The sequence below is a fragment of the Enoplosus armatus genome, chromosome 19 (genome assembly GCF_043641665.1).
Source record: "Enoplosus armatus isolate fEnoArm2 chromosome 19, fEnoArm2.hap1, whole genome shotgun sequence".
Lineage (NCBI taxonomy): Eukaryota > Metazoa > Chordata > Actinopteri > Centrarchiformes > Enoplosidae > Enoplosus > Enoplosus armatus.
The window spans coordinates 1,574,481-1,590,002 of NC_092198.1; the positions used below are offsets into that span (position 1 = coordinate 1,574,481).

Below are 15,522 nucleotides of genomic sequence, written 5' to 3' on the forward strand. Positions count from 1 at the left end.
TCGAAGGATCGGGGGTGTTGTGTGTGTTGTGCAGACTGTAAAAACCCTCTGAGGGAATTTTGGGCTGTTTGAATAAAATGACTTTGGAGTTACTGATCAAAAATGCCACCATGTGTAACTTTGCATTTCAAACCATAAAATAAAACAGCAGATTGCTGCAGGTGAACATGAACATAACCTACAGGTATATATATACATATACATATATATATATATATATACATATACATATATATATATATATATATACATATATATATGTATGTATATACAGCCTTGTGTTCTTAAAGGCTCAGTTCCCCAAATCACTTCCTTCTCGTGGTTTCTATCCACGCCAACAGTTTTGGTTTTATCTGTCTGTGTTTAGAGATTTTGAGAAGTTTGTAATATTATATTCTCTGTGTCCTCGTTACTGCGTATAATCCACAGAACACACGATGTCCAACACCACTCCCTACTTGCAGCACAGTCCGCCATGTTCCACTATGTACAGTTCTAGAAGAATTTCCAAGGTGGTATTTTTTGTATTAAATAAATGCATAATTTCCACTTGTTCCGTCAGTATACAGCCTTTCATACGATGTGACGGCTCATCTTGGCGACTCGCACCTGATCCCACCTCTTTCTCTCCAGGTGGGAGAGGCTCAATGCCATGACCATTTTAATCAAAGCGTTTCTCCAACACAAGTTGCAGCTAACTTAAACTCAGCGCAGCGTTCAGAGCTCTTCCTTACAGTCGTGATCTCTTGTGCACGTGCTCAGTCCGTCTGTTGTTTTGCACCTTTGGACTGAACCGAGTGAAGCATCAACCGGGTGAAAACAACAGAGGGCTGCCGTCTGCAGGACGCCTGCAGCGATGTGACCCAACACCCACCTGGATCCTCCTCTCCTCCTCCTCCCTCCTCTTCCTCTCCTCCTCTTCATGCTTCCTCTTCAGCTCCATCTCTGCTTTCCTGATGGAGGAAAAGAGACAGAGGAGGAGGAAGAGGAGTGAACGGACGTAAGCAGAAAGATGAAGAGATAAAGAGAGAAAGGAGACGTGACAAATGAGAGAGCCGGAAAGAGAGGAAGGAACAGATGGGGAGGGAGACAAAGGAAAAAGAAATGGAGATGTATAAAAGAGCAGTGAAGGAGAATAAATCAAACAAGACAAGAGACAGAAAGACAGAGGAGGAGAAACACAGTCAGTCTTCTGGAAAAGTGTTCGGCGACAGTTTGAAGAAGCATATAAACCTGATCACCTCACACCAGCTTTGCTTCCTACTGTTGTTTAAAAGTATGTTTATAGATCTTTAATCCAGACAGTTCTTTTCTTGATCATTTGATTAACAGTGTGGTCCAAAGGTCGTGAGAAACGTGCTTCACTACGTCCTAAAGGCCAAGATGATGCCGTCAAAGAGCTTTCAGAGAGATTCTATTCAACCAATAATCGAAAACCCACAGATACTCAGTTTATTATGCAGTTAATTATCAAAGATTTGGGTCATTTCTGCTTGAAAACTTAATCCAATTATCGAGACGGCTGCAGATGAATCGTGTTGTTTGAGCTCCACTTGGACGAATCTGTTTCTAAATCAAACAAAGACAGAAATATGTTCCAGTTGCTCTTAAACTCCTATTTATTTTCTTGCTCTTTGCCTTTTTATTTTCGTCTTGCGCTCACAGGAAACCGTCAGAGCACTGCAGCGCTGACATTTGCACTGCTCACTGCTGACTGCTTGTTGTCTCTGGTCATCAGGTACTGAAGGTTATTCTGCAGCTGCAAACTGCTCTGAATAGAAACATGAGCCAAACGCCTGAAAGAAAGAAAAACAGCACGCTCTGCAGCCTCAATGCTTCAGGGATCTAAAGTCTGCTGGGAGACGTTTCCATCGACGGGCAGACTTGAACACATCTGTATAAATAATGTTTGGATTAAAGCTGCGCTGGATCTACGATGAAATGGGAAACCCTATAAAACAAGGAATTACAGGGTCAGTGACTTTATCCGAGCCTTGTGATGCAGCTCAGAGCGCCGACACCACCTTCAGGCTGTGACCTTCAGGTGAATCTTGGGAGTTCATAACTCGCCCGAGGAGGAGAGGAAAGGGAAGAGAAAGTGGGCCATAAAATTTTGGCTGTCGTCTGTAATGTCTTATATTAGCGGGTAGTGGTTTGTGACGAACACAATGGCCCCCATCAGTCCTCCTAAAAGACTTTCTATACGATTGAAAGCTTGATGGATTCAAAACCACAGCGGCCGCTTACATGGTGTCATGTAGGAAATAGAGGGGGACACGTCAAGGCGCCGGGTACCTGAGGACAGGTTTGTGGACTGAACAGAGACAGAATACAGAATCTGAAGCAGGCAGATTCTCCTCGTTCTTACAGGGCTTCTCTACATCCACGAGGAAGAGGTTGGAGCGATTTGACGAAATCTTCTTAGACGTGAGGATTACGAGTTGTTAGACTTGGAAATATACATTATTATACATTAAGAAAAACATTAAGGTGTGCTGACAAACTAAACCAGCTGCCTCTTTCTTAAACAAAAGGTCTTCATCTACAATCTCAACAAAAAGTTAACGTCTCTGGAGAATTAATCTTTAGCTTTATGACTCCAGGAAGTCAGCAGGAAGTGGTTAACCGTTTAAATCTCAATGTTTTAGATGAAGCCAGGACGAGACACTAACAACTGAACTGCTGAGACCATCAGACACATGAACTAACTCACATTGTTTGTTGAGCTTTCCCTGGTACCTCTGAGGCTTGTGACCTTTGACCTGCTTTTGTTCTGCTGTAATGACGGACACTGAAGACACTGGGGAGCTGAAGCTTATTCTGTACTCGTTGTAAATCACTCTGGACAAGAGTGTCAGCTAAATGCAGAAAATGTAAAAAGCAACAACTCAGCCTGATAACACTTCATAGCTTCTATGAGAGTAAATCCTTTCGGAGCAGCGATCTCATTATGTAAATCCCCTCCGGCACCTTTAAAAGTGAGCGGACAGACAGTTTATTTGTCCACTGCAGCGTTTTTCACTGAGCAGTGGCTTTTCTCGGATCGAAACATGCCATACCACATTTTAACAAGCGCCTTTTCATTTCTGGCTAAAAGAAAAACGTTTCATCTGAGCTGAAATGTAAAACTCACAGTCGCCTTTCTTCCTCCTCCTGCTTGCGTCGCTGCTCCTCCTCCTCCCTCCTCTTCTTCTCCCTCTCCATCTCCTCCTGGATGCGTCGGAGGCGCTCCCGCTCCTCCTCCTCCTTCTTCTTGTTCTGCATGGCGGTCAGCAGCTGCTCCGACCGGGTCACCAGGGCCTGGTACTCGTGGTCGATATCGATCCGGGTCATGATGGTGCTCTGACAGACGCAGAGCCACGATCAACGGTTAAAACACGATGATCACATTCTCAAACATTTACTTCAGTGGCAGAGAGGCCTTTATTTGGGGCAGGCTTATATTTGAGACCGGCCTTTATTTCCCCGTGTGTCCCTGTTCACCGCTTGTCTTAATAAAACGCAACACTTCCTGCAGAATTTTCACATTAAAAGTCTTGCAGCCTTCCCTTTATGGATGCATTTTCAATGTGTTGAGTTTTGTTGACGGTACAACAGAGAAGAAACCACTGAATGAAAACATTATTTCTGTTAAAGAAAGAGTTGTACTCATGACCTTCGACGAGAATCTACAATATTCCCTGATTAAGGTGCTGAGGAGAGAGAGACTCAACAGATTCAGTTCAGGCTCTACTTTCAGGTATCTGTATTTTTTCTACACCAGAGAAGTGTGTTTTCCTGAGAAGAAACAATGAAGAGAAGAGAACCATATCAACAACATGACCTCCCTCTGTGGACGCCTCAACACCACTTACAGAATAATGAAACAGACAGACAGACTTAACAATAAATGTGAAGATCTTTGCGTCTCATTATCTCTGCTGTCACATTTAGAATCCGTCTCTAACTCTTTCTCTCAGTTTGAATCGCTCTCATTTACTTTCCATTTATTTTCACAACAATTCTGCACATTTTTTTGGTATTTGTGGACCTGCCTGCTGTGATTTGTGGGCGACTCACAACACTATAATATCTCATACTTGGTGATATCCTGTTCTCATCTTCCTTCAAAAACACTCCGAACACCGTAGTTACCACCTAGGAACCGACCCAAACACCGACCCTGTGCACTGTGTGAACTCTTTGTACCAGAGCTCTCATTGTCAAAAATTACTCAATTCATCCACTTAAAAGTGAATATTTGCTGGTTTTCTATGACAGCAAATATAATATCTTTGGATTTTGGGCCGTTGGTCGGACAAAACAAGCCATTTAAAGACGTCACCTTGAACATTTTAGAGCCCAAATGATTGATTACAGCAGTGGTTACCACCTCTGCTGACCTATTGACTGTGGGAAACCCTGAAATCGCAGCAGCTTAGTTTCCTGGTGGAAAGCCTTCGCTGAAGCGTGGAGGCTGTTACAGCAGCAGATTAATTCCCATGGCTTGGAAATGTTCAGCTGTCAAATACGGCTGCAACGTTCATGTATCCCTACATGGATGCCACATAGCAACCAACTAGAAACACCTTAGCAACCATTACGGTTCAGCAACACCCAAGCAAAGATGGAGAAGCACGTTCTTTGAAGGCAGCATGTTTATTTCCTCTACATGCTGCTTCAACGTGAACAATCACTGCCTGAAATACAAACATCTCCTTCACTGCGACGACGAGGACGTCGGAGCTGCAGACAGATCCTGAAGCATGTATGTTCAAGCGTCTGACGGCTTACAAAGACCTGAGGAGGGAAACGTGTCGCCGTCTCGCAGCGGATGAATATTCATACGCATCTGCTGCCAGTTACTGTACGACAAAGCTGCAGGGTGGGGTTTGACGTCTCACCGCTGAGTCCCGCGACCAGTGTTTGTCCATCTAATCCGGACGTTTAAGAAAAAGTGGGGGCAGATAAAGAAGACGGCAACGCTAAATCATGAAAATTAGGCAAATAAAAAGAAATCTACCGTCGGATATGAAAGATTCTTGACATTCATATGCAAGATTACCTCAAAAGAAGGCGACCTTAAAGTCAGAGAAAGCACACAATCTAATCCACTTCAACAGCAAACAGCACGAGCATAATGAGAAGAGCGTAAATGTCTCCCGATCATGACAACCACCTCTTTATTCAGCCACATCACAACCTGGACTTTATCATTCTACACTTTTTAAATCCAAACTGTTCTCATTTCGTCACGCAGGGACTTCAGGCTCCACCTGTCTGTCAAACTGCACCAGAACGTGGTTTAATTTCATGCTGTCCATCACCGACTGAGAGGAGGTGGCACTTTTGTCAAAACGGCGGAAATATCCTATTTTTGAAAGAAAACTCTTCACATGTTCGTGTCTGTCAGAGCAGACAGCACCACAAAGAGCTCTCGCTGAGGGATGTAGAGGCTTTAAATACAACAAACTGTCCGTCCCACCCACCTTGATTTTGACCATCAGGGCGTCGATGGCGGCCTCCAGCTCCTGGATCTGTTTGCTCATCTCCTGTTTGCCCTCCTTCAGCCCGGCCACCACCTCGGTGAAGCGGTTCATCCTCTTCTTCAGGTTACGCACCTTCACCAGCCCATCGATCCTAAACCACGTACACACAGTAGTTAGTAAGAACCACATACATGTTGTACATTCAAAGGGGTGATTCCATTTCTTTAAACAATATCAATATGTAAATGTTGATAAACGTTTATGTTACGGCCACCAGTTTGACTTTCAGCTTAGTTTCTGAGAAATCACGTTTTGTCCTCTAAATACTACAATACCCATGAGCCTCGTTGTCGTTGCTATAGAGAAGAAGCCAGTCAGAGGCGCCAATCAGACCGGCAGCAAAGTCAAAACACCTTGTCGTTGAATTTGTGAGCAAAACTTGTGGCCGTTGTTGCTGAAATTATTCCAAAATTGAATGAATTTAAGATGAGATCCATTTCAGCTTTGTCTCTACGTTTTGGCCCCCGTTAACAGCAAATGTGACCGTATTTTAAGCCTGGTGATCGGATATATGTTGATGAAATGCACCTTGGGAGTTAACTTTTTATTTAAGATTCAGAGTTATTAATCTTTTTGAACCGATGGCTCAACCAGGAGAGGTTCTTGTCCATCCAAGAGTCATGTAACATTGTCTATGAGAAAAATGAATGGGACTTTTACTACTGGGACCAGGAGCTCGTCCCAGTTCTCAACTCTACCAGACCCCCGACAACCCCGTCATTCAAACCTGAGCCTAGTTTACAATTCAGCCTTTCTGTTAGACAGACGTTACACAGCTGTACTCCCCATGACCACTAAACCGACCTTGACGTATAAAAAGGGCGGCGTGGCCCTTTAATCTCAGTATAAAATCATGTTGAGCAGCCAAGAAATGCAGGGAAGGAACATTACTCTCAATTCCAGTCAAGATCTCAAAGTTTCCAAAGTCTCGATTATGTCAGGTTGACTTCTGGGGAAAAGTGCATAAACGATGAGCCATGTAGATTTCTTTATTTGATGTGACAGCGCGGCCGTGAAATAATCAGATTGTGTCGAATTAGATTTGAATCTCACCCGTAGAGAGGACACGGTAGCTTCAGAAAGGGACTGAAACAAACATATAGACACAACATAGTGTATATCACAATATTTAATCTGACTTAAAAGTTACTGGAGTGTATATTTAATTTTAAGAACACTGGGTTTCAAACCAAAGTCAAAAGCTACTCAAACTCTTTTTAAAGTTGCAGCAGGAGGCCGTTAAGTGCCGGTGACACGTCCACACACTGACCGGCTATAGAGTCCACAAATTAATGGAACAATAATCTCAATCCCGGGTTTTTGCTGACAGTCTGATCCATCACACGCTCAGCGTTTATTTCAGCCACCCTGTGATTAACTGTTGTGGCTGCAGGAAAGAGCTTCGTCACCACACAGACGGCCTGCATGTGGAACGAGCAACCACTGCATTTCAAATAAGAAGCAACTCATTTTCATTTGGTTGGAAGCCAGCGAACACAACAGTGCACAGCGTAGCCTAGCTTGCTAGCACAAATGCTAGCGTGGCGGCCTCCATCGCTAACATCTCGGCCCCTCAGGACTCTGCTATAAATCGTACAGTCCGACTTAGACTGGACTCTGCTGCAGGGGTCACATGACGACACGGGTCATGCATCTGATGAAGAAATCAAAAAAGACTTTAACACCGACGCCTTGTGACTTCACTCGAACATTACGTTATAAAAAACATGTGCAGTTGACTGTGATGGAAATAAATCACCAGGGCACATAATCATATGCTGAATTAGACTCTGGTCACTACTCAAGTTTGAAATGAATGACGGGAGCGTAGCGACTCGTTTAGGACTTTTTGAATCAACAATAAAATAAAATAAAGTCAACAGAACTAAAGTAATAAAATAAAACTAAACTAAAATGTTCCCAAACTCCGCCCCAGACATTAATGCGCCCCCATACCCCCCCCCCCCCCCCACAGCACATGCAGACACAATCACACAGCCTGTTAGCACCAACCAGCAGGTTGCCAGATCACACTAAAACCCCCTGCAGAGGAAAAAAATCCTTCTTCACCTGCATACTCCATCTTTCCTCCTTGTGTGTGTGTGTGTGTGTGTTTGTGTGTGTGAGGCAGACTGACACTGCTGAGCTGTGAAAGTGGCAGATAATGAAGAAGAAGAAGAGGAAGAGGAGGAGGAGGAGGAAGATGAAGACGAGGGGGCTAGGGTGTAACTGCAGGAGAAGGAAGGAAGAGAGCGAGAAGGAGGTGGATGTAATGAGGAAGGGGAGGACGGAGGAAGCAGAGAACTGCGAGCCGAGGGAGGTGAGGATGAGAAATGTGTTTTAAAAAGGGGAGGAGAAGAAAATAAGGCAGAGAAGATGGAGGAGCAGAGAGAGGACGATGGAGAAGGAGAAGAAGAAAGATTACAGGAGGAGGAGGAGGAGGAGGACCGGACACCCACCGAGGCTTGTGCTTCCTCCTGCAGAGCCACATCCGGACCGTCTTCTGCATCTTGATACAGGCCGAGGCCCGGTACAAGATCTTGTTCTTCACTGCAAGAGACAGAAAAGCAAAACACCGTCAAGTTCCTGCAAACGTCACCTCTAACAAGTAGTTTGTGTTGCGACGACGACGATGAAGGTCTGTTCTAAAATGATGAATTCCCCGTGGGAACTCTCGTTATCGCTCTTTTTCATCAGCTATCGACAGTTTTTGATAATTGGCGGTATGGATACACGACTTAATTTGAAGTGAATATAGTTTACATTCTGTCATGTTTGTAGAATGTTTTGAGTTCTTTCGTGATGGGATTTCAAAGCCTTCGCTGACACAGACGCTCTTTCTGTCGCGGCTGTGAAGCGAGTTTGAATTGAAGTGAAGTGAGAAAATCAGAGAGAGAGAAAGAAAAAAAAAAAAAGAGGGAGTGCCGGAGAGATGAAGGGTGAAAGATAAGCAGACAGAGATCGATAACATCACTACATGCTGTATGACCTCAGAATATTTAACTTCTACATCATCATCACACCACTGAACGAACGACCCACTGAAACCGGTTTTATTGTTTATACTTTCTGCTGCTGTAACATTAGAAACCTCGTATTTATTCTTAATGGGATATGATGATACGCTTTGGCAACACTCGCTTCACTTCCTGCCAATGAAGCTCATTTTCAATTCGATCGATAGAGAGAACAAAGAGATGAGGACAGTTCGAGAGACAGACATGAAGAGGAAGAGGAGCGACTGAGTGAGACAGATCGAGCCAGAGACAAACAGAGAGAGAGAGAGAAGCAGCAGTGATCAACACAAGAAGGCAGACCGATATATACGACTCCTCCAGGAGCTCAACCCCACATTATTAACAGCAGTCTGTCTCTGCGGCAGATTACACCGCCCGTGGTTTGTTTTCACTGTTGTACTCCGTCCACGAGGCCCTTCGGGTGCTCTCTGTTGCCGTCTGTGCATACTGATCCATCGCTTGTTTGCATGATCGGATTTCCAACATGGCTGCCTGGACAGAACTGAGAGCGATAAGAAGCAAATGCACTGAGAGAGCTAAAGTGAGCATGTAGAGAGAATCACTCTTCACTGTTGTGTGATCCAGGTGATGACGGCTGCCTTACTCTCATAACACCAACAAAAACAACGTCCAGCTGCTCAATATTAATCAATAAACTGAGTTAAATCGATGCAGACTCTGTTGGGTGAATCAGCATCTCTTTCCCTGAAGCTTTATATATTTCATAAAGGTGTAATCATTTCTTCTGACTTTGGAGCTTCTTCAGTCACAAGACAATCACCGAAACAATCCTCGGTTTCATCAGGAAATGTGACTTCGTGACACTTTTCCTTTTCCAGTACTGACACACTCTGGCTCTGATGGGAACTCTTTAAAATCCCTCCCTGAGATGAAGCGTCGCTGCTGCAGCTTGTGGTAAAGCTCACAGCGTCGGTCATCCGGCATTTCCTTCGTTTGTCTACAACTTTGCATTTCTCTCTGCAGAGTTCATTGTGATGCTGCCCCTCCCAACATTACATTACACAGCTTTCCTTATATAGTTTGTTACGATCATGACAGCATCAAGTCACTGATGAACTCTTATTGTATTCACGTATATAATATATATATTATAATAGTTCTATTCTGACAACAGATGGTACTTTTTGTTAAGTCTGGATCAACAGGGACCCTGAGTACCAGATCTCCAAATCCCTATCAGTAAAATATTCTGTCGGCTGGTTTATTTATGGGAAGAAAATCTCTGCCTGACGAAACTGCATCCAAACAGCTTAAACTGAGTAAAACTTTAATCCAAACATGGCCAATAACTGCTTCGCTCAGTGCGTGTAAATGTTGGCATGTAGCGTACCATCTTTAATTAGAAACACCCACAAAACCTCATCAAATAAAGGCCACTATGTTAAACTGGAAGACGTTAGCTGGATTGAAGGATCTACTGTGTGTTCATAAATGTAAAACACACGTCCGCTGTACACGCCTGAGAAAAGGTGGTTTTAATATGTGGACGGAGACACGTCTTCCGTCACTTGTGTCAATGATTTTTCAGGATTTTGTTGCCATGACAACACTGTGGGACCAGAACAGATGCTGCTTACGTTTGATGACGGACAGCCCGCACCACTGGACCTTCTTCCAGCGGCTGTGGATGAGCCACTTGTTGACCTTCCTCACCAGCTCTGCCAGGTGGTCCGGGTCCGACTTCATGATGGAGTCGAACTCTGCAAACTGAAGAGAGGTGAGAGGCAGACGGTCAGAGCTCGGATCCTGAGAGGGTTGACGAGTTAACATGAATAGATTCGTCAATCAATAGAAAACCTTCTCCGGTTCCAGCTCAGATGCTCAATATCCACAATACCACCTGATGCTGTCTCAGATGGAATAGCACAGGAAGTTAAGAGAGGCTCTATAGTGGTTAGAGCACTGGTCTTGGAGCCTAAATATTGGGGTGCTCACAGTAATATACATGAAGTATCTTGATTCTGATCAAGAGATCAACCTGTAGTAACATTGGTGGTAGTAAAACAGATTGATGTCTGTGAATATCCACTTCATATTTCACTGAAGCATAAACGCATATATTTATTTGAGCTACAGTGAATGAAATGTTCTCCTCTTCATTCATGCAGGTCCTGTCAGCGCTGTTCAATGCTTTCTCACATTTGCTGCACTTATTTGAAAGTCTGCCGAGAGCTGCGATAGTGCAGCTGACGTTCGTTGTGTTGTGATCACGTCTCTCTGGAAACCTCTGACTTCCAAACCTTGAGTCTGCCGATGCTGCCTTAATAATGAAGCAAGCTGCCGAGTTCACATTATTATTTTCTCAACGTGCATTTCTACTACAGTTTTCAAAATTTCTTCCAATATCTTGTTGGTGAGAGCTGTCGGGCAGCTGACCCTCACATTTCAGATGTCCAAAGCTTCCCATCATCATGTTAACAGCTAGAAAGACTGTGTCGATGTATGTTGATGTGTGTATAAAAGATCACCAAGACTGTGTTTGGCCTCAGAATACACATCAAATCCAGACAGATAGATAAAGCCTGAAATCTAAAGTTTGCTAAAGCTGTAATCCCAAACATCTCTGGCTCCTTGCAGGCTAAAACAATTATTGACAAGTGCCGTGTGGTGTGATGTCGGGCATCATTGCAAACATCAGAACCTTCCACAGGGACGTGAAGAGCAATGAAAGCATCCGAGTTCAGGCAACATAAGTATTTATTTATTCCTCTGAGCCAAATCTACAGCGTTACACTCGCAGTTTGTCCTGCACAGCGTGTACCGAGGTCCTCTGCAACAAACGCATGCACTTTCACAAAGCCCCCCTGGAAGCCACATGTCGAAACCAAATGTGATGAATTATTCATCTGGTGGAGAAATAAAAATCCCATCTGTTGGCTCGAAAAAACCTCATCTCACCTCACCTCAGCAGCCAAGATGACTAATGTGCTCTCCCTCCGAATCTATTGTCTTTCTTTGGGGGAACAATACCTATATTAGCTAGCGCGAGGGGGGAATTGAGCAGGTTTTCAAAAAGTCTCACCTTCCCGGGCCGGAAAAACACTCTGGTCAGGCCGAACTTGTAGTCGTTCTCGTTCAGTCCCAGAGCTTTGAATAAAGCCTGCAACACAAACACGCAGGACATTGACAAACAGGGAAATGTGGCTGTATGAAAATGGTAATGCGCGCTTGGATCGGAGGACTGACCTTGCAGAAGAGACGCGGGTCGAGGCGGGTGAGTTTGGGAGGCATGTACTTCTGGTACATGTTGTAGAGTTCGTGGAAGGGAGCCCTGGAGGGGAAGCCGCCCTGCATCAGGTCCAGCACTGACACCATACCTACAGAGGCAGGAGGTAGAAAGAGAATGTCATTGGACAGGAAGTTCAAGTTCCTTCAAATTAAGGCTGCTGGTGGCGCTACAGGAAAAGTCAGAGGATCACCAAAATCATTAAGATACATCACCTGGGAACCATGAATGTTTGCACCAAATTCTGCGCCAACACATTTAGTAGATGTTGAGATATTTCACTGGATAAATGACGTTTGGCCTGCTGGTGACGCTGGATAAAAAGTCAGCGGGATCACCAAAACCATCAGGATACACATGAATACCTGTGCAAAATGTCATGGCAACGAGATATTTCAGGCATGAGCAAAGTGGTGAAACCGCTGCCATCCTTAGAGCCATTATCACTTAGGAGTCACTACCCAAACCCAGATACTGTGTCAGTACTCATATTGTACAACTTCCAACAATCCACTGTTTAAACACAAACACCAGTGTAGATGATCTCAAGCACTACAGATCCAATAATGCACCTTTAAAAAGGGCCTTATCTTTGAAACAGCAAAACACTTCTGAAAAGCAAAGTCATATTAGGCTGCATTCCAATTAGCATCATTTGTCAGCTGAGTGTCTACAGCACATTCAACTTTGTGACCTTTTCCTTCTCGTCAGCGCCGTCTGTCTGAGTTTATGTTGTCGTGACTTTACAGAATGTTCCCCTTGACATATTAAATTAATTTGTTTATATAGGCCCCCTGTAGAGACGGATAATTTGGCCTCTTTGAAACATTGTTAGTCATCTCATTTTGCTTTGAAAGCGAATATCAAAGGGCTCACTTTCATAGCAGACAGATGCTGCTAATTGGCATTCAGTGTAAATGAACTCACAGCAGAGTTTGTAACTGTCATCACGTCCTTTTCCATCAAGTGTTTTTCTTTCTTGATTTTCTCAGTCCCCTGCACATTAAGTATATTCAGTTTCACAGAATTGTGTAATTATCAAAGTCACGGAGAATAAAGACAGTGACATCCCAAGTCTCGATATACAGAACAAGACTTCAAACCCAACACTTCAGCCGGGTGAGCTGCTTCATGGAGCTGTAGCATGTCAACACAAGTGTTAGCATAATGCCAACGCTACTGAAAGCCACTGCTAGCATTAACACTAGCATTACCACAAGTGCACAACACCCTAACACTAATATTAGCTTTTGCATATCATGTGCAGACGTTGGCGCCTAGAGCAGCTACTGTGGCTACAAGAGGCAATTTAGCTAACATTAGCCACCATAAGCTAACGGCCATACCTGAACAGGTAAGGCTGTAGCAGCAAAACCCCTGAGGGCACTGGAATGAACAAGGGGGTGTTTTACTGGTTAACAATCCAATGCTTTTATAAAGAGAAAGAAAGTGTTGATTCATGTTTTAAAAGTTGCAGGTTCTGCGAATTTCAAAAGGTGGCGCAGTTGCATTTAAAGTCAATGTGTGTTTCCCAACGTTGCCAGCGAGGCTCAAAATACTGTATGATGCCAAATCTGTGGAGAGCACTTTATTCCACTGAACATCTCAACTTTCTCAGCCTTACCCCCCCCGATAATTTGACGGTCCTCTTGTGAATTCAGATAAAGCTGAGACCCTGATTGGAGGCCCCCAAGCTGCACATTACTCATATCAGACCTATAATTGTAATTGCTGTACAGTTTCCCAAAAGAGACGATAAAAAAAGACAAGTTCTTCATGTCGGAAGATCTCTTCCTCAACAATTACATCAAGGCTATTTCCAGAAGTGTGTATGTTCACCTCGGAGCACTGAAACCAGATCCACGCTTCACTGTTAGAAATATTCAACTTATTCAAGTGGGGTGAAGCCGAGTTCCTGAACATGTTACCTGGGTGTTAGTCTCCCTCCACTGGCTCCCTGTGAAATCACTCACTGCTTATTAAGTCCTACTGCTAACTTAGGAGGTATTACACAGCTTCAATGTGTGGCTGATGTTGTAAGCCTTCTAAGCCTATCTGTGCTTTCTGCTGCTGTGGTCAGAGGATCCAGCCCCGTCTCAGGCTGCCATTAAATCCACATCCCTGTGTCAGGGGTCCAAAATACAACGGAAAACTTCTTTCTGTGCGTTTATATTCTGGTTCTTGTATTTGGTTTGTTAAGGTTCCCAGATTAAAGACAGAAGTTCTCAGAATAAGTGTAGGAGCTTTATGTGAAACTGGATCTTATCATCATTCATATTCACCGACATCAAGGCTGAGATCTGGAGACAAAGACCACGTACAAGGACCAGTACCTGAACTTTCATTCGATCCCAGTGAAGATAAGACACCCGAGTCTGTGTCAGTGAGACTAAACCGTTGTTGGTTGTACTCAGTAACACTGAATCCTTGTTTTTGAGTTAGTCAGTTTTAGTCTCACATGATACGATCATGTGATCCTGGTTGCAGTTTATAGTCTTCATAGAAGTTATCTGCCTTTTTCACGTAGTTCTGATGAGTCAGCCAGAAAAAAAACAACTACAAAACGACTTCATGTAATACTCACATGAGCCACTAACAAGGAGAAATGCATCAGTGCAGTTCTCTCTCCATACGGAGAAAGAAAACCTACAACTGTTCGGCACAAATATCCCTTTTGAAAAGCAGCACACGTTCATTATTTAATATGTTTAATAAAAAAAGGATCAAAGTGTTTCACCTGAGATTACCTGCTCCCCCTTCACAATCATTGGCTTTCATTTTGTAGGATTAGGCCTTTTTGGCAGCTGAACATCCCATTGTGGATCTAAGCGTGCCATGTTGGTACACAGAGGCCTCCCCCGTCTAATCCAAACCATCAACGCTTCGATTCCCAGTCCAATAAAACTGATAAAGAGCTTGCCGGGGTGCAGTATCTGAGCAGGGCATCGTTGAGTTTGTGTGGATGAAAGCAAAATCGGAATCTCTGAGGATATTAAAGCCCAGCTCATAATTTCTTTTCTTCCAAACCTGTTGGGGTGGGGGGTGTCACTGGTTCTCTGTTTTGGGGAGCAGGAAAAGTTTAAGAAAACGGTCTCAGAGTCACAAAGCAAGATTATAAGGCGGGAATCTACGACACAGGACGCAGGAAATAAGGGCAGCTGAGGACGCGTTATCTGGCGATGAGGGTTTCTGCAGCGTTCACCCAACCAAAGACTTTATAAGACCTAATTAATACCTCATGGATTTCATGATCATATCATCCAGAGTATGAAAATATGATGGAAAACCAGTCGATACGGCCAAGAATGACTTACAATAGTATCACTTCACCCCAGTGCTTCGCTGCAGGTTATAACGATGATTCCTAATTATATAATTAATTAAATTAACGGCCCAAAGTGGATGGATGAAGTAACCAATTAAAATGATTAATTAACTTAATTTAATTTAAGCCATTATGAGTGGATGAGCCTCCCAGCTACTACATGCTATATAGCGCTATAAGCTACTAAAGTTAGCAGTTAGCAGTGAGTGACACTAATTGATTGATCAGCCTCCTGCAGCACAATCACTGTCACCAACACCTCCTAGTGCCTTTGTAATTCTAGGAAACTGAATTCAATGCTTTTTAAGACTTTTCAAGGCCTGGAGTTCCTGTTTGTGCTCAAAATGTTGGGCACGCCTTCATTTGTAGATGTTTGAATTTGAGGGTTGGATTGAATGTTTTAGG

General features: G+C 43.7%; 1 protein-coding gene across 1 annotated transcript in view; it reads right to left on the reverse strand.

The window, feature by feature from the left end:
* myo6a (myosin VIa) overlaps window positions 1-15,522 on the reverse strand; it is a 103,255-nt gene that overhangs the window by 20,476 nt on the left and 67,257 nt on the right. Inside the window, exons 21-27 of the mRNA XM_070925343.1 lie at window positions 11,753-11,883; window positions 11,589-11,666; window positions 10,144-10,273; window positions 7,988-8,078; window positions 5,469-5,619; window positions 3,134-3,342; window positions 875-953 (exon numbers count right to left, since the gene is read on the reverse strand). Of these exons, the coding sequence (XP_070781444.1) occupies window positions 875-953; window positions 3,134-3,342; window positions 5,469-5,619; window positions 7,988-8,078; window positions 10,144-10,273; window positions 11,589-11,666; window positions 11,753-11,883 (869 nt within the window). The remainder of the gene's footprint in view (window positions 1-874; window positions 954-3,133; window positions 3,343-5,468; window positions 5,620-7,987; window positions 8,079-10,143; window positions 10,274-11,588; window positions 11,667-11,752; window positions 11,884-15,522) is intronic.